The sequence below is a fragment of the Marasmius oreades genome, chromosome 8 (genome assembly GCF_018924745.1).
Source record: "Marasmius oreades isolate 03SP1 chromosome 8, whole genome shotgun sequence".
Taxonomy (NCBI): Eukaryota; Fungi; Basidiomycota; class Agaricomycetes; order Agaricales; family Marasmiaceae; genus Marasmius; species Marasmius oreades.
Genome location: NC_057330.1, coordinates 3,240,925 through 3,255,154, shown reverse-complemented (window position 1 = coordinate 3,255,154; position 14,230 = coordinate 3,240,925). Strand labels below are relative to the sequence as shown.

General features: G+C 45.3%; 4 protein-coding genes and 1 non-coding gene across 5 annotated transcripts; 3 read left to right on the top strand and 2 right to left on the bottom strand.

Annotated features, from left to right (window-relative positions):
- Window positions 1-817: 817 nt before the first annotated feature.
- Window positions 818-909, bottom strand: E1B28_012946. The gene has a single exon. It is a non-coding gene; the product is annotated as a tRNA-Glu (tRNA).
- Window positions 910-4,747: 3,838 nt separating this feature from the next.
- E1B28_012945 (uncharacterized protein) lies at window positions 4,748-5,246 on the top strand (the record flags this gene model as incomplete). Its single annotated transcript, XM_043158098.1, has 3 exons — window positions 4,748-4,794; window positions 4,851-4,965; window positions 5,025-5,246. The coding sequence occupies 3 exons, from the start codon at window positions 4,748-4,750 to the stop codon at window positions 5,244-5,246; spliced, it is 384 nt and encodes a 127-aa protein (XP_043005470.1).
- A 1,545-nt stretch (window positions 5,247-6,791) lies between these two features.
- E1B28_012944 (uncharacterized protein) lies at window positions 6,792-8,388 on the top strand (the record flags this gene model as incomplete). The annotated part of the gene is made up of 9 exons (XM_043158097.1): window positions 6,792-6,875; window positions 6,940-6,958; window positions 7,016-7,262; window positions 7,332-7,364; window positions 7,415-7,436; window positions 7,573-7,777; window positions 7,836-7,920; window positions 7,979-8,102; window positions 8,167-8,388. 9 exons carry the CDS (start codon window positions 6,792-6,794, stop codon window positions 8,386-8,388), a joined length of 1,041 nt encoding a protein of 346 aa, XP_043005469.1.
- Window positions 8,389-10,838: 2,450 nt separating this feature from the next.
- On the top strand, window positions 10,839-11,455 carry E1B28_012943 (uncharacterized protein). Its single transcript, XM_043158096.1, has 2 exons — window positions 10,839-10,983; window positions 11,045-11,455. Exons 1-2 carry the CDS (start codon window positions 10,912-10,914, stop codon window positions 11,210-11,212), a joined length of 240 nt encoding a protein of 79 aa, XP_043005468.1. The 5' UTR covers window positions 10,839-10,911; the 3' UTR covers window positions 11,213-11,455.
- Window positions 11,456-11,824: 369 nt separating this feature from the next.
- On the bottom strand, window positions 11,825-12,267 carry E1B28_012942 (uncharacterized protein; the record flags this gene model as incomplete). Its single annotated transcript, XM_043158095.1, has 3 exons — window positions 11,825-11,962; window positions 12,034-12,148; window positions 12,221-12,267. 3 exons carry the CDS (start codon window positions 12,265-12,267, stop codon window positions 11,825-11,827), a joined length of 300 nt encoding a protein of 99 aa, XP_043005467.1.
- Window positions 12,268-14,230: the final 1,963 nt, after the last annotated feature.

Here is a 14,230-nt window from a genome sequence, read left to right as displayed (position 1 = left end):
AAAGCGAGTCTGCCAATCCCGATTTCCGGTGCTTTACCATAAAGAACTTGCAAGAAAACATGGCTCTAAGGAACCAGATGAAGTAAATGGACGGTTGTGGATTCCTCAGACGTAGCTACTAGTCACTGGATTGTGGCACTGTATTTACTATTAAAGGAACGGTCCACCGAAACCCGATGCTGAATCGAGCAGATCATGAAACCAGGATATGACTAGTCTAGATCTCGAGTCAGCTGCCAGACCTTCCGGAGTGTGCATTTTGTGGCAGGCCAGTGTTATTTTAAAATATTTTTTTTTGAGAATTGACCTGTTTATAATGTTTTGTTTGCATCCGTCCGGGCACACACTCGCTAGAAGGCTTCTTAGAATACCATCCGAACCAGCGCGCACGTTGTTAGCCTTTAGGAACTAGGGGAGAGCTGAATTATCTCTGCCTATGCACATCTTCCCGTCTCTTTCAACGACTTTACTCGGCTTTGACCATTTTGTTTTGTCGTGTCAACTGCTCGGGCCCTGCGGAAATGTGAAGACTAGGAAGGTTCATACATGTATCTCTCCCCGATGGGTTCAAATTCTGAAGTACTCAAGTTAGTATATCACACATCTCCGCCCAATCTCCGCCATATATCCCGAAATGTATGCGGTCCAGTTAGATTCAAATATTCAAATGCTTTTATCACGACCCAAGTGGTGAAAAATTGAAATTGACTACGTAGGCCGACACTTTCCATGCACTGTACAACTATGAACGACGATCTCTGGTCTTGGACAACAAAGTGGCAGGTTAAAATGAAAACATAGAAATCAATGAGATTCATTCCGTTACAGGGAATCGAACGCTGGGCTATCGCGCACCAGAGCAACTGGGAGTATGAGAGGCGATAATGTTAGCCACTACACCATAGCGGATGTTGCATCTCTCTTGTTGGTGAAGCCTTAGGATATAGCTCTCCCAGTAAGAAAGAAAAAGACTTGTTGAATACGGAAGCGCCGACTCGGAGATATATAAAGTACTGATGGACAGAACAAAAAAAACAACAAATGTCAGATGGTATTCAGTTCCAGGGAACTGAAGCTTGGGCTATTATCACATTTTCGACTGGAACTACGATCGATAACAACCCTATAAACGTACCGTAGTGTCGCGTGCGGCTATGCACGGGTAGATGAGATAGCCGGCTCCGGCCGCCTCGCCGCGGCGGTCAATAGGACAGCGAGTTCTACTCGCTCTGGATGTTGGTCGTTGGTTTCGAAGTTATGGATCACTGACTTATTCCGGCTTTCAATATTCAATCATTGATTCATACTTTATTCAACACCATTCAAGCGCACGTGTGAGATCAACGTGGGACCGATTGTGTTCTCCTTCCTTACCCCCGAGTCAGACTCCCTCCACTGTGACCTTAAATGACGGCTCCCGAGGCGTTGCTATCTACAAAATGGTTCCAAACGAAGGCTTCAAAGATAACTTGATCTTCACCTCGTCTTCAAGGAGAGGCTCAATCTTTACGACTGCTAGAAATTAGAATATTTCCGGCGATCCCACAAAACTATCAAATACCCTGCTGGGACGTGTTCACGAATGTACGCACCTTGAGAGCAACAGGAGGGCTTCGGGTAGGAAGACTCATGAAGAGCCTAGGGCTCAGCCATACTGATCGATTGTGAAGCATACATGAAACCAACACCAAAATCGGTCAAGCCACCACTATTCTCGTTGAAATTTGAATTCGTACGTTGAAAATCGCGCTATCAGGTCATTACAGTTGGTAAAAATCCACCCAAAACCCACCCGGTTTAGATTCGCGATTCAGCCTTGTATCTCCGCCACCTATCAGGTGATTAACCGAACATAGTATTATCTGGTTTCTGACGGCGAAAATTCCCCCCTCTAACTCCGGTTTTTCGGGAGTACTGACGCCGCCGATTACGCCACAGCGTACTCAAGCATACGAGGCTAAATGAAATCATTTACCTGCATGTCCGTGAACATGATAGAATGGCGTCTCGCGTTTCACCATTACTTGCATCTTCGGTTAGGCCGGGTGCTTCCAATTCCATCCGCATTCTCACAAGCCGTTTTCTCAAAGTCTAACGGACGTCCACTGACCCTGTCTCTTCATGAACAGGATCATTGCCAGCGCCTGTCACGGTAGGTAACAAAATACACCAATCGCGTGGCTTACGTCGAGGGCTCCCCCAGCGCGAGCGGGTTCTGCTAATCCCGATTTTCAGCGTGTGATGATTAAAAAGACTTACGAGAAACACTGCTCATTGAAGGATCCAGGTGAAGTGAAAGGACTTGGTTGTGGATTCATTGGATTGTGGCACTTTATATATTCAGGGGAACGGCCCACCGAAATCCGACGCCGAATCGGATCAAAAGGACAATGAGCGGATCATGAAGGCGTATCTTTCTTACGTGCATAAACGAAGCCGGCTAAAATGTCGTCATCGGAGGGTAGGGAAGAAACAGCGCTCAACCGGGAAGCTGTACAGTCTCTGAGGAGGATCTGTTTAGTATGTCGTGGATCGTGGTAAAGTGTGTATTCATTCATCTGGGTGGTTCTCCTCCCTCCCTAAGGCCACGGCCAGATTGAGGCATATCATGACGGACAGCGCACATACCGAGGGAGGGAAACGAAAATCTCACCTCGTTGATCTGATCCCTGCGTAAATCGAGGTATGCTACTCCCCGCTCTGGCACGGTTGTCGAGATTTGTCCTCATACGGCGAGTCAATCCCAGACTCATGCCAGGCGAATACAAGGATAGCAGTTATCACCGTAACAATACGGAAAGCCAACGGTGGGTGTAATGACCAGCATTGGCTGGCTCAAGGCTGGAATTACGACGCCGTGATCGACCAGATCTTCAATTATGATTCGTATGTGCTGAGCAGTTGTTGACTCTCAGTTCAGTAGTCCGAACTGGTCGCAACCGTAGCTAGGTCTCGATGACGGAAAATGAGCCCTATTTTTGGTTGCCTGTTTCTTTTACGAAAGACGGTGACCACCGATGGCAATCTCCGGGACTTCTGGTGAGTACGCGCTGTAACTTTATGCCTAAGGGCTCCTCGACTGTCATACATACAGGAAATGGATTCCAGCTATGTGCGATGAGCTGTTCTGATCCTCAATCCCGATTCCCAAATCGGTTTTGAAAACAGCTTTAGCCCTTTAAAGATGCAAACGGAGGCGAAGCCACTAAGAAGCCACAGGCTTGAAGCAACTACAACTCAACTATTGCCAAAAATGAGGATTCTTGTGAGTGGGCATGTAAAATCAGTCGGAGAAGCCCGAGGACGAAAAAAAAAGGACATGTCTCAAATATGCTCTACTGAAGTGGATGATCAGGTCTATAGTAAAGTTGAATAAAATCAATGGGAAAAGTTGCTGTTAAGTATTTGGAATCTAGTGGCGCTGGCAGAAATATCTGATGACTTAGTTGAAGCACCCCGAATTGAAATAATCACTGAGTTAGCGTTTTATACCTTTTTTCTACCCATGTCGCTAATATGACTTCTCAAGCTGCCGCCACTGTCACCTTATTAATGTGGGTATTGGCTGTGGCTGCTGATCATCTTCATTGGATTTGCTTAGGTAACTTGTCCTTTATAACACCAACATTTCTTCCAGCTGAGACAATAAAACATTTTCTCTTCAAACCTCACAAACCAATATGGGCACAGAATTGGAATTTTCTGACCTTCTTTCTGTCAGGACTGCTATAATCTGGCCTATCACCACTCTATCAGTAAATGCATCATTTTCTTTATTTTTCTCTAGTCTAAAACTCACTTTTCCCCACCCCAGGTGATGTACCTTGCATATGGTATGCACATCTGACTTCTATATCTTGGATAACATTAAATTAACAGTTATTCATCCAATATTAGGCTTTTATATCCTTCTGTTTATCTTGTATATTCAAATCTTGGGAAGAAGAAGAAAAGACAGCACCACTGTTCAAGAAATTGGGCCACCTCGGTTTTACTTTTGGACCGCCATCTTGTTATTTATCATAGGAACATTGATGGTCATTTTCACAACATTTTCTCGGACTCAACAACATTTCCTTCAAATCAGTCCAAACAGGTGATGATGGAGGGTTAATCAACCTGGTCACAGTGGATGTTTATAACAATTACATAGGCCAGTATGTGGCCAACTTCATCAATACTACTTTGCCCTCTAATTCTTCCGCAGTGTACTAGTAGAAGGGGTTTTTATTGCCCTAGCAAAGTGAGCCCATTGTACATCATTTGAAGTATACTCAAAAGAAAACTTATACATGTATTTGAAATTAGCATTCTAGCAGATATGCTCCTGGTATAAGCTTCTTACCTTTTTTCTTCAAACATTCAGGCTGACTATTTCTTTCAGATCCATCAACGTTATCTAGTTTGGAACTTGTCCAAACTCCTCCTTATAATGCTAGGATCTCTTGCATTTGCTGTCAACAGTATGTCCTCAGTTTCTCTTACTTCATTATCTAATAAATTACAAAAGTATTGGACATTATCTTTATCATCATGATAATTTGCAGTTTTCCCAGCAACAATTTTCAACTTTATATGAAAGCAGAAAACCCACACCCTGGATACAATGGAGCTGCTGCTATTGCAAATCTACTTATAACACTACTCACAGGTCTGGCATTTATTTTCAAAAACTCTCAATTAAATGGCCTATAGTCTGCTTAAAGCTTCAAGAATATGGTGGACTACCCGAGAAATAAGAGTTCTCATGGGTAGTCCTTTTAAAAGGTTCTACAACAGAACTATTGCTATTGTGTATGTCTATCCATCCTTAAGCTTAAGTCTTCCTTGAATCAACTCCCCACCCATAGCCTTGAGTCTGGTATTCTGTACCCTGTACTTCTCACTGCAGAAGTTGCCTTGGTTTTAAATGAGGACAAAATAGCAATGGTAGTTGACTTATTGCCCACTGTTGTATTAGCTGCTGTCCGTTCTTTTTTTTTTTATCTGGGCAGATTATAATTTTTTAATTTGGCCATTTATAGGGTATTGCTCCAGCTTTGATAGTTGTTCGAGCACACTATGGTAAAAAGTCCTCCAATGACTGGGAGAGCATGGCAGCAGCTCACATCTCAGATATACAATTTGGTAACTTATCACCCCAGATTGCATCTGGTGAAGAAGGTGGGCATGACATTCAAATTGGTGGTGCAGAGGAGCCTGAACAGAGGAATGAGAATGTCAAGCTTGGGATGTTGTCTGTGTAACTATAGTTCAATACATTTATATTGTTCTTGCACTAAATATAATGTAGTATCCATTTATCCCTTTGTATCCCATCAGACTATTCAGACTGAATAAATACTGGTTCGATGTGGTTCAAAATCAAAATTTGATTAATACTTCAGTAACCATCTTCTACCCACCCTTTATGCTTCAACCTCAGTTTTTCTCCTTTCCCAGCTTGGAGTTTGGGCTTTGTCATGTCAACGGAGTGGGAATAGTACCTGACCCATTTACCCCGCAACATCTCTACTTGTAAACGGGTCATTCCAGTACGTGTGCATACATGCTTTTACATCAACCTACAACAATCATTTACTTCATCTTCGCAGTTCTCCTCTGAATTTTTAGCTCTTCTCAAATTTCGTGAGCATTTCCGGGACTCGCTTGGCCGGGTTGGGATCAGTTAATGGTGGTGAACCATTTTCCATGTATGTTCGTATTCAATGTATATCACATTTAGTTATTTCTTCGTCTGTTTGTTTCTCCATTATAAGGCGGCTTCAAGGATGTTCTTGAGGGGAAATATATGGGAAGATACCCTATCGCTCGCATGTTATATCCTACCAGCGGTCCTTCGTACTATTTGGCACCGCGTCAGTGTCTTACACTGTCCTTATTGACAATCATCACGGGGCGTGGGGTGCATATATGAGATCTGTCCATATTGCTCTGACCTCCGCCCTTTATCCGGTTAGACGGGGAATGGAGAAGCAGTGAAAGAGGATGGTATTCGATAATCGATTCCACTTTCATACCATTTCTTCGCTTTGGCTATTTCCGTCCTCGGATGTGGACCATGCGTCTGTTTTGATCGTACTTTTATTTCAACCAGTTTTCTTTACCGTTTATCCCTTCCCTCTCTCTCACTCATTCACCTTCCCCTCCAGCTTGTGCAGTGCCATAGCCGGGACATTCAAATCTCCATTTCATATGAACTTCCTTCTCCCTGCCTTCAGCTCGGCCACAGCCCCATCCTTGGACTCAATCAAATCAACAGCTTTGAAATGCCGCTTCCATCTGCCAATTTTACGGCATGAAGCAACATACGAGCTGTGATTATCATGAAGCCGTTACCAAGAATCACGAATATTCATCAGACAATCAGGTCAGGCACGGATAGCATGAGCGGCGTGTGATCAGCGCACGTCAACCACCTTCCGCACATAAGGCGATTCACCCTTGACAAGCTGTAAGGTTCCCACATTTTCAAATTGAAGATCACAATCATGGGATCCATATGTATAGATCATGTCTTTCAAGAGCATCAGCTCTCAAACGGCCCTTCTTTCCACCGATCCTAATACCCAGATATTCCGTGATATTCCACAACTCTACCGTGACAGCTCTCAAAAACTAGGAACTCAACCAAAAAAGAACCGGTCCATGGCTCCCACCGGTGCTCTATTCGACTGTGACATCATTACTAACCCCGACAGACCCCGAGCTCTCGTTCATAAATACACCTCGGCGGGACCCTTAGAAACGTTCACAACTTCTTCACGTTCGGTTCTCCTTATTTCAAAACTATGTCGACCACTTCAGACGAGGAGAGCCTTGCTCCTTTTCTTACAGTCGTGCGAATCGCAGTCGCTCCTATGAGTACACTACTCGTAAGTCCCCTCTCGCTCACATTCATCATACATACCCTTACCGAAGCTACACTCCACCTTCCAGCTTACCGTTTTCGTTTACGGTGAGTCATGTCCATGACCGTTTTTTCTCCAGGTAACTAAACGCTCTGGGTTAACAGGTATCTACGTTATGGTCTTTGGAAGATGCCTTCAGATCTTGTTGGCCCGGCGCAAAGAAGACCGTCCGAATCAAATACTATATCTCGGATGGACAACGGGATTATTCCTCCAGGCAACAACGATGGTGGCGTTTGAGATACTCACAGAAGTTCGACAGTCGATTCTTGTATTCAACGCTCTCAGCACCAGAAATTACGATACGTTCATTCAATATCTGATGCACGATACGTTGAAGACAGTTCAAGAGTACGTACTAGCTTATGGGTGTTTGACCCCCTTTCCAATTCGGCTTTGCTGATACGCTGAATCATGTAGCACGATTGGGGATGTACTCTCCGTCACAATCAAGTATGTCGATTTTGCTAAGTTACAGGAACTGAATTCTGATATTTGATCAGCGCAACAGCAGAGACCATGCTTGTGAGTCTTACCCCTTATTATACTTTAACCATCTCATTCGGGGATTTCCCAGATTCACCGTTGTTACGTTCTATGGAACTCAAATAAAACGATGGCGTATCCACTGATCTTCGTTTCCGTGTGCATAAACTGTCAGGAACCTTCTCGTTTCAACGTCTTTCATAAATCGCTTACCGCATTAATACCAGGCGTTGGTCTTGCAAGTGTCTTTATGGGCACATACGGTGAAGACCCAGGGGACCCGCACCGAGACAAAATATACTCCCTAGGCTCCGAGATAAACGACTTTGGTTGGACTATTCCTGCTGCCATATTAAATTCCATCTTGACTCTCTTAACCGGTGAATATAACTCTCGATATGAACTACAGAAAATGTAACTGATAAAAGAAATCCGCAGCTGGAAAAATCTGGTGGTTCACACGTCAAGGAAGACTGCTTGGTACGGCGGTGGACAGAAGATACAAGACGATTGTTGCTGTCATGTGAGTTATGAGTCTCCGCCAAGTTTCCTTATTACCGAACTAAATATCAACCCTCAAGGGTCGAATCCGGACTTATGCTGCCAGTGGTTTCCATCGCGTACTTGGCGGTAGCTCACGCCTTCAACACGGAATTGAATAACGCCATGCCCGTTAATCTTGGTCCTGTCAGAGATTTAATAGCGGTGCATACCTGTGTTTTGTTTTTCTTGGACGATTCTTGTAGCTGACGAGAACGGCAAACTTTAGGCTCTTGCACCGACTCTTATCATCGTACGTACGGCGTCAAATTTGAGTATTGAGAACGCGAATCAGTTCATATCGACCCTTCGGTTCAACAACGAGATTGGACAGCAAGGATCGCGGAATATTTCGATTGTCATTCCGGATATCCAATACTCAGTGCCGGGACACGACGAATCTGCGGAGGAAAGCGCGGTTGCACATAAGGTGGAGATTTCATCGGTTTGAGGCGTACAGGCGTCAGGATTAAGTGTCTTGTGTATACCCAGTATATCTATATGTACGTTCTCAGATTATAAAACTGTAAAATATAGCATCTGTCGAGGTTTTCGAACCATTATTTGATGCGAGGGACAGTAAGAGTCAGTCTAAATATAGCTTCCACAGTAAAAACGGGCGCACTGTACAACCTGATTGATGTAGATCACTCCCATTCTTTCCTTTCGACCCAGCTTCAACATCGTGCCAGAGGAAGAGGCCTCTCCGAGATTCCTTTCGTTCGGATAGGTGGGCCGGGCCTCGAGTTCTTTGACGTGATCTTCTAAATCATAATTCAATGCACGTGCGTATCCAGTAGACCATAAAGGTTTCATCATTTCGATCCGTTCTTGACGTGGAATCTGGCATGACATACGCGAAGTTGTATATCGACTCGGGTAACGCGCGCTTGATTATCCGTGATTTGAGACAGAGTGAGGGTGCAGCAAGGACGCAGTGGGGATTTCATTGAGAAACTAAATGGTCTTCCTATGGCTCAACGTTCAACGTTCAACGGTTCGCGTTTGGAGACCTATCGGCATTTGGAGTCCTGAGTAGGGTTTACTCAGAGTGCCAATGAACGAATCCGACGCACCATGTTCGTAGAAAACCACTATCGTTTCTCCTTTAGACCTCGTAGACAAACGCGCTCTAACTTGAAAGAAATAAAGGTGTGACTCAACGGTAGTAGAAGTAATCGAGAAACCAACCAGAAACAAGTAACACTGAACCTGTCACTAAACTTGAACTCGCGAAGGTAAGTAGATGTGCATTTAAGAGCGACAAGAGATTTTTTTTGAGGTTCGACTCGAACCTTGAAGGCAGTGGTGGTACCGAGAACAAATTTGAGAAAGTGAAAGTAGGAAGTGGAAACGATTGTGAGAAAAATAAAGTATCGTGATGTCACATAGTCACATTCACAAATTTGCCGGCGGCACACAGCCACATCATTCCTTTTTGACCTTCATCCACCTCGACCTTGCGATCTCAAAGGAACTACAACGAGGACTGTCTGTTTAAGTTTTATTAGCAGATTGAACGCGCCCAAGTCGTCCAGACTCTTACTGCACTTCCACGAATGGTATGTGCTATGGTTCAATCATTCCGAAGAACGAGGTCTCATCCGCACGCCCTGCAGTGACCGCCGCCGAAGCTCTGTTTTCATTGCGTCTACCGGGAGTCATATCACCTCCATCAAATATGCCGCTGAAGACATCAAGTATCAAGCCCCGAGAAACGGTCAGCGCTCGGAACTGTCAGCGAATGGCATATCCATTGCGACTGTGGGTATAGGGCGACAAGGAAAGGTCGGGTCGAAAATATGGAATCGCTGGTTGATTTGTCCTCTAAAATGTAGAGGCCATTTTATTTCCCTTTGAGTTCGGGATGTGGTGTGTTTTATCATAATGTTTCGTTTGGTTAAATCGCATGTTTATTCCCCCGGCCACGATGTGAGCTTTTCTTACCTCTGAATTCCGACTCGGAGGCTTCTACCGATGGTTCAACGTTCAATTTCCAATTTTCAAGAACGCATTTACATTCAAATTGACCCAGGACTATGGCATCGTTATCGTAACCGTTCTCGTTCCAACGCCTTCGAGGGTGCGCACTTTCTTCCGCGCGAAAGAAAAGCCGACTTTTTAGCACTGCAATCAAACTGCTCAGCATCCGTCCGATCTTCCTTCGTGGACAATCCCGGTATCAACGAATTTCAGATAATGAAGGCGAAGCACCCTGGGCTCCAGCCTCCTGGAACCAGGTTGACCGTCCACTGCTTCCCGCGTTCGTGTAATGTTATGTTATGACAAGGCTGAGCGGTGAATGGTGTCACTGAATGATGAACAAGGCCTGGGTCGAAGCTGCCCTCCCCTTCGCAACGTGGATATTATTCAACTATGTCGCGGTGTTCTGCAGGTGCGTCCAACGAGTTCATTTACTCAGGATACAGGTCACTGATCTTTCGAAAAAGGCTTTCGAGAGCCAAAATGATTCGCGGGGTAACTGGGCTACACACGAAACGAGTGAGTGGCTCCGAGTTCGGCATCTGGGGTTAGTTCAGGGCAAATATTTACCAGTATACCTGTACAGGGTTGTGTGACATGGGAGCAAAAAAAATAGTTCACTCCCCGGGATTGGCAGTGCCGTCGCCACTCACAAGCGGCAATTTCCTACTTGAATGCTTTGTTTTAGTTCGAAGTTGGACGGGATGCTGTAAACATCACGATATGTAATGGGCGTGAACATCCCGGGTACTGATCAGGTATGAGCTTCCGTTCTGGCGTTACTAGGAGTTAGGAACCCGTTAAATGGAACGAATCTTGGACAGGACGGATAGTTTACCCTCTGATGGGTATGGACCACTGGTATGTAAACAATAAACCTAAGCCTAAGTATAATTAGTACTCATCAAGGTTACCTATAAAAGGGTGAACGGTCAACCAGTACATACTACAAGTCTTGTTAACAAGGCATTGAACCAAAGAACTACCAACGATGCAGTCAAAACTCATCCTCGCCCTCCTCACTGCCAGTCTCTCCAGCGCTATTCTCGCTGAACCTAACGTGGTCTGTCTCACTTCTTGGTTAGGGAAAGAATTGTTCGTACTGACGTTTTCTTACTCGCCAGGCTGAGCTCTGCTCACGCCTCGTTACCAACTGTAACACCGGATGCGAGAGTGATACGTTAACCGCTGGATGCGCAACTCAAGCGTGCAACGATTATTGCCAGTGCAAGTACTGCTCAGGGGGCACTGAAGTGGCTTGCGATGCGACATGTAAACCACAGTTCTTTTAGATTTTAGGGGTTTTGTTGGGGGCATCGAAAATTCACGACCTGCGGTTCGGAGGCCTTTCTGTAGTCATTTGGGATAGGCTGTTTTAGTATCGATACAGCGATATGTGAGGATATGGTGATTCTGGGACAATGTCGAGTCTAGGGAATATCTGATAACTCATATGAACGCTGGGCGGAATTGAAAAAATGCCGCCCGATGCCGTATTTCAAGGCCAATAACGGCATCGTTCTTACAGTTGCGACTCTGGCGAGAAAAAGGTCTGAGTCGGCTTTCCACAACCTCTCAATGTAGACAGTACAAGGTGCTCCGGCCTGGACCTGACGTGCAGAAAGTACGCAGTCGACCCGACATTTTGTACTGGGGACGTAAAGTTGGCGAAATGAATCACCCGGCAGCTAATATTGATTGCCGAAATGGCCGGCTTTGTTGTTCGCCCACCATGTTCGGCACACGCTGGACACGCGTCTTTGGGAAGTAGTACAAGGTATATTCTACATGTCAGACTCGCAACCCTGTATGCATCCGATTGCGGTCGCACTACGAACGACGACGACTCATTAACATTGTCGGGATTCCCATTCCCCATCTTGGGCTTGTCGACTCCAACCTGATCATGTATGTTCCTCCTCAGCCTGGGAAGTTTGAGACAAGTTCGGGAACTGAATATCCGATATACGTGCCCTCTCCCAGTCTCCACCGGATTTTTTACCATAATGCGCTCGAACGATGATCAATGCCGGAGCAATACCCTGCGAAACAGTGACCCAGACTGATTAATCCACACAACCACGAATTTAGAAAAAAGTTTGGAACCACGAACAGCAAGCAAAACTACTGTTGGTTCTAAATCGACTACGACGACGATTGTTCCCTGGTTTGAGAATAAGGTGACGTTTGTGGCGAGGATTAATGGATAGATGATTCCGGATTCCAGGCTGTGATGGGTAGAGTAAAGGGTTAGGATATCAGGTGTGGATCGAAAAGAGACCATGACGAGAGGAACACACATGATGGCCACAGTCCTTTGATAATATCCTGTAATACGACCCCCCATGAGATCTCTCGCTTCGCGAGTGGTCCACCATATTCGCGCAGCTATCCGAAGGAAGGGAACACTCAGTGACGGGAAATGTTTTTTGATTGGATTACAAACCTGTGAGAAGGGTGATGAGTAGGTTTACCCCAGCGGCAGCTCCGTTGTATCCGAGTTTAACATCTACTGACGTTAAATAAAGTTTGTGATCAGAAAGTAAAATAATGACGCCGATTAGGCTGAGTGCTTTATTTCAGTGGTTAGCTCCGGATGATTGTAAACAATAGAAAAATGGGGGGCGTACTGTTTGTAGCGGCTGCAAGGGACCCGAGGATTATGAGGAGGCGTTTGGGCGATCCCCAGACCAGGTAACACCGGTGAATCTATGGTGGTCCACCCGTTATGCTTGTGTTATGTAAAAGGAGGAGAAACCCGAAAACTCGCACCAGAAGAATATCTGCCAAGACGCTCGTTTGAGGTATTGTATTGGTGTTTTTACTTGAGTTAATAGATCCCGGGACTCACTTTGCTGAGATGAAACAGAAACCGGATGTCAGGGCACTACAATGGGTGGGTATGATCGGTGATGCTCAAGGTGGTAGTGAACGTATCTAAACACCTGTCTGCCTTCGTATTGTATATGTCATCTGTTTCAAATTTTAACAGCCCTTCGAAGTCGCCCATTTTAGCTGATTTGAAGAAGATGACTGTCTGCCGGACCGCAGAAAATGTAGTGAAAATGACCATAAGTGTGCCGACGATGAACAGCAATATGGCCGTCCAAAGGTAAAGCCTCGGTAATTCGGTGGAACTACCATCTTCCCTCCCTTGTACCAGGATACGAATATACAAAATGAATAGGAGGATGTAAAAGCCTGAGATTGTGTAAATTCGTTGCTCCCTACGAGAAACTCGAAGGAGACGAACCATATGCAAGGAACATGAGCTATAACCCGGTAAGATAAGCATTCTAGCCGAGGAAAACAACAAAGGGATGCTTACTGATAGGGTAGCGATAGGAAAGATGACAACAGATTTTACAGTGAGGAAGTCGGACAATGAGAAGCTATCTGTCATCTTGGTCCGAGGCTAAAGGGCGGATGACTCTGATATCTCAAATAAGGGAAACACTTTTATATCAGCGGGGTACTGGAGTACTGGGGTACTTTGATGATGGTGGCTAAGTCTTGACGCGTGAAGCCTTGTCGTCAATCGATACAAATCAAGTGCTGAGACTGCAGTTTCGGCTCAACTCTCAGAAAAGCAAGGCCGGCGGCTGTCCTGATCCGGAATCTGTAGCCTAGGTGATTCGGGACGACTGGCGTGGGTTTCAGAAAGCGGCACCCGGTGTTTCTGGGTGAGTTCAAGTATAGTATCACTGTTGAACTTAATAACTGACAAAACTCGGTCATTGATCGTTCGTTTTTAATCCCCGAAGCCGCCGGAATGCCTTCTTCGCTCTCGATACTGCGATTCCGGTATTTGCGACTAGTCTTCTGCACAGCCTACTCGTTGCTTCCCACATTTATATGTCCGGACTCCAGATGCGCTGTCGGATCAATGCTGTCTTCAACGCAACTTCAACGTCTACAGGCCTTGGATTCAACGATAGCTGTTCTGGCACGTAGAGGCTGTGTCCCTTATTTCGATCGCTATCAATGATTATGAGTGACTGACAGGTATTGTTAGTCAAGCTCACGTACAAGTTCACCACTACCTTCCTATGGTTCCGAAGCCTTGTACCCTCAGAAAGTACCACCACCTATCAATAGTAGTTCAGGCAAGCGCCCAGCGGGCGCCTGGAACTTAGAAGCAGTGTGCAGTTGGCCGTAGCGTCTCTCGTGTTCCTGTAGGTATGCTTTTTGTTTGGTCAAGCCTCGTGTTCATCATTTTAGACTCACCACGAAACAATGAAGGACTATCGAAAGAGCACGGTAAATTATGGCGAGAAAAGGGAATAATGGACTGACATGTCGAAGGCGGG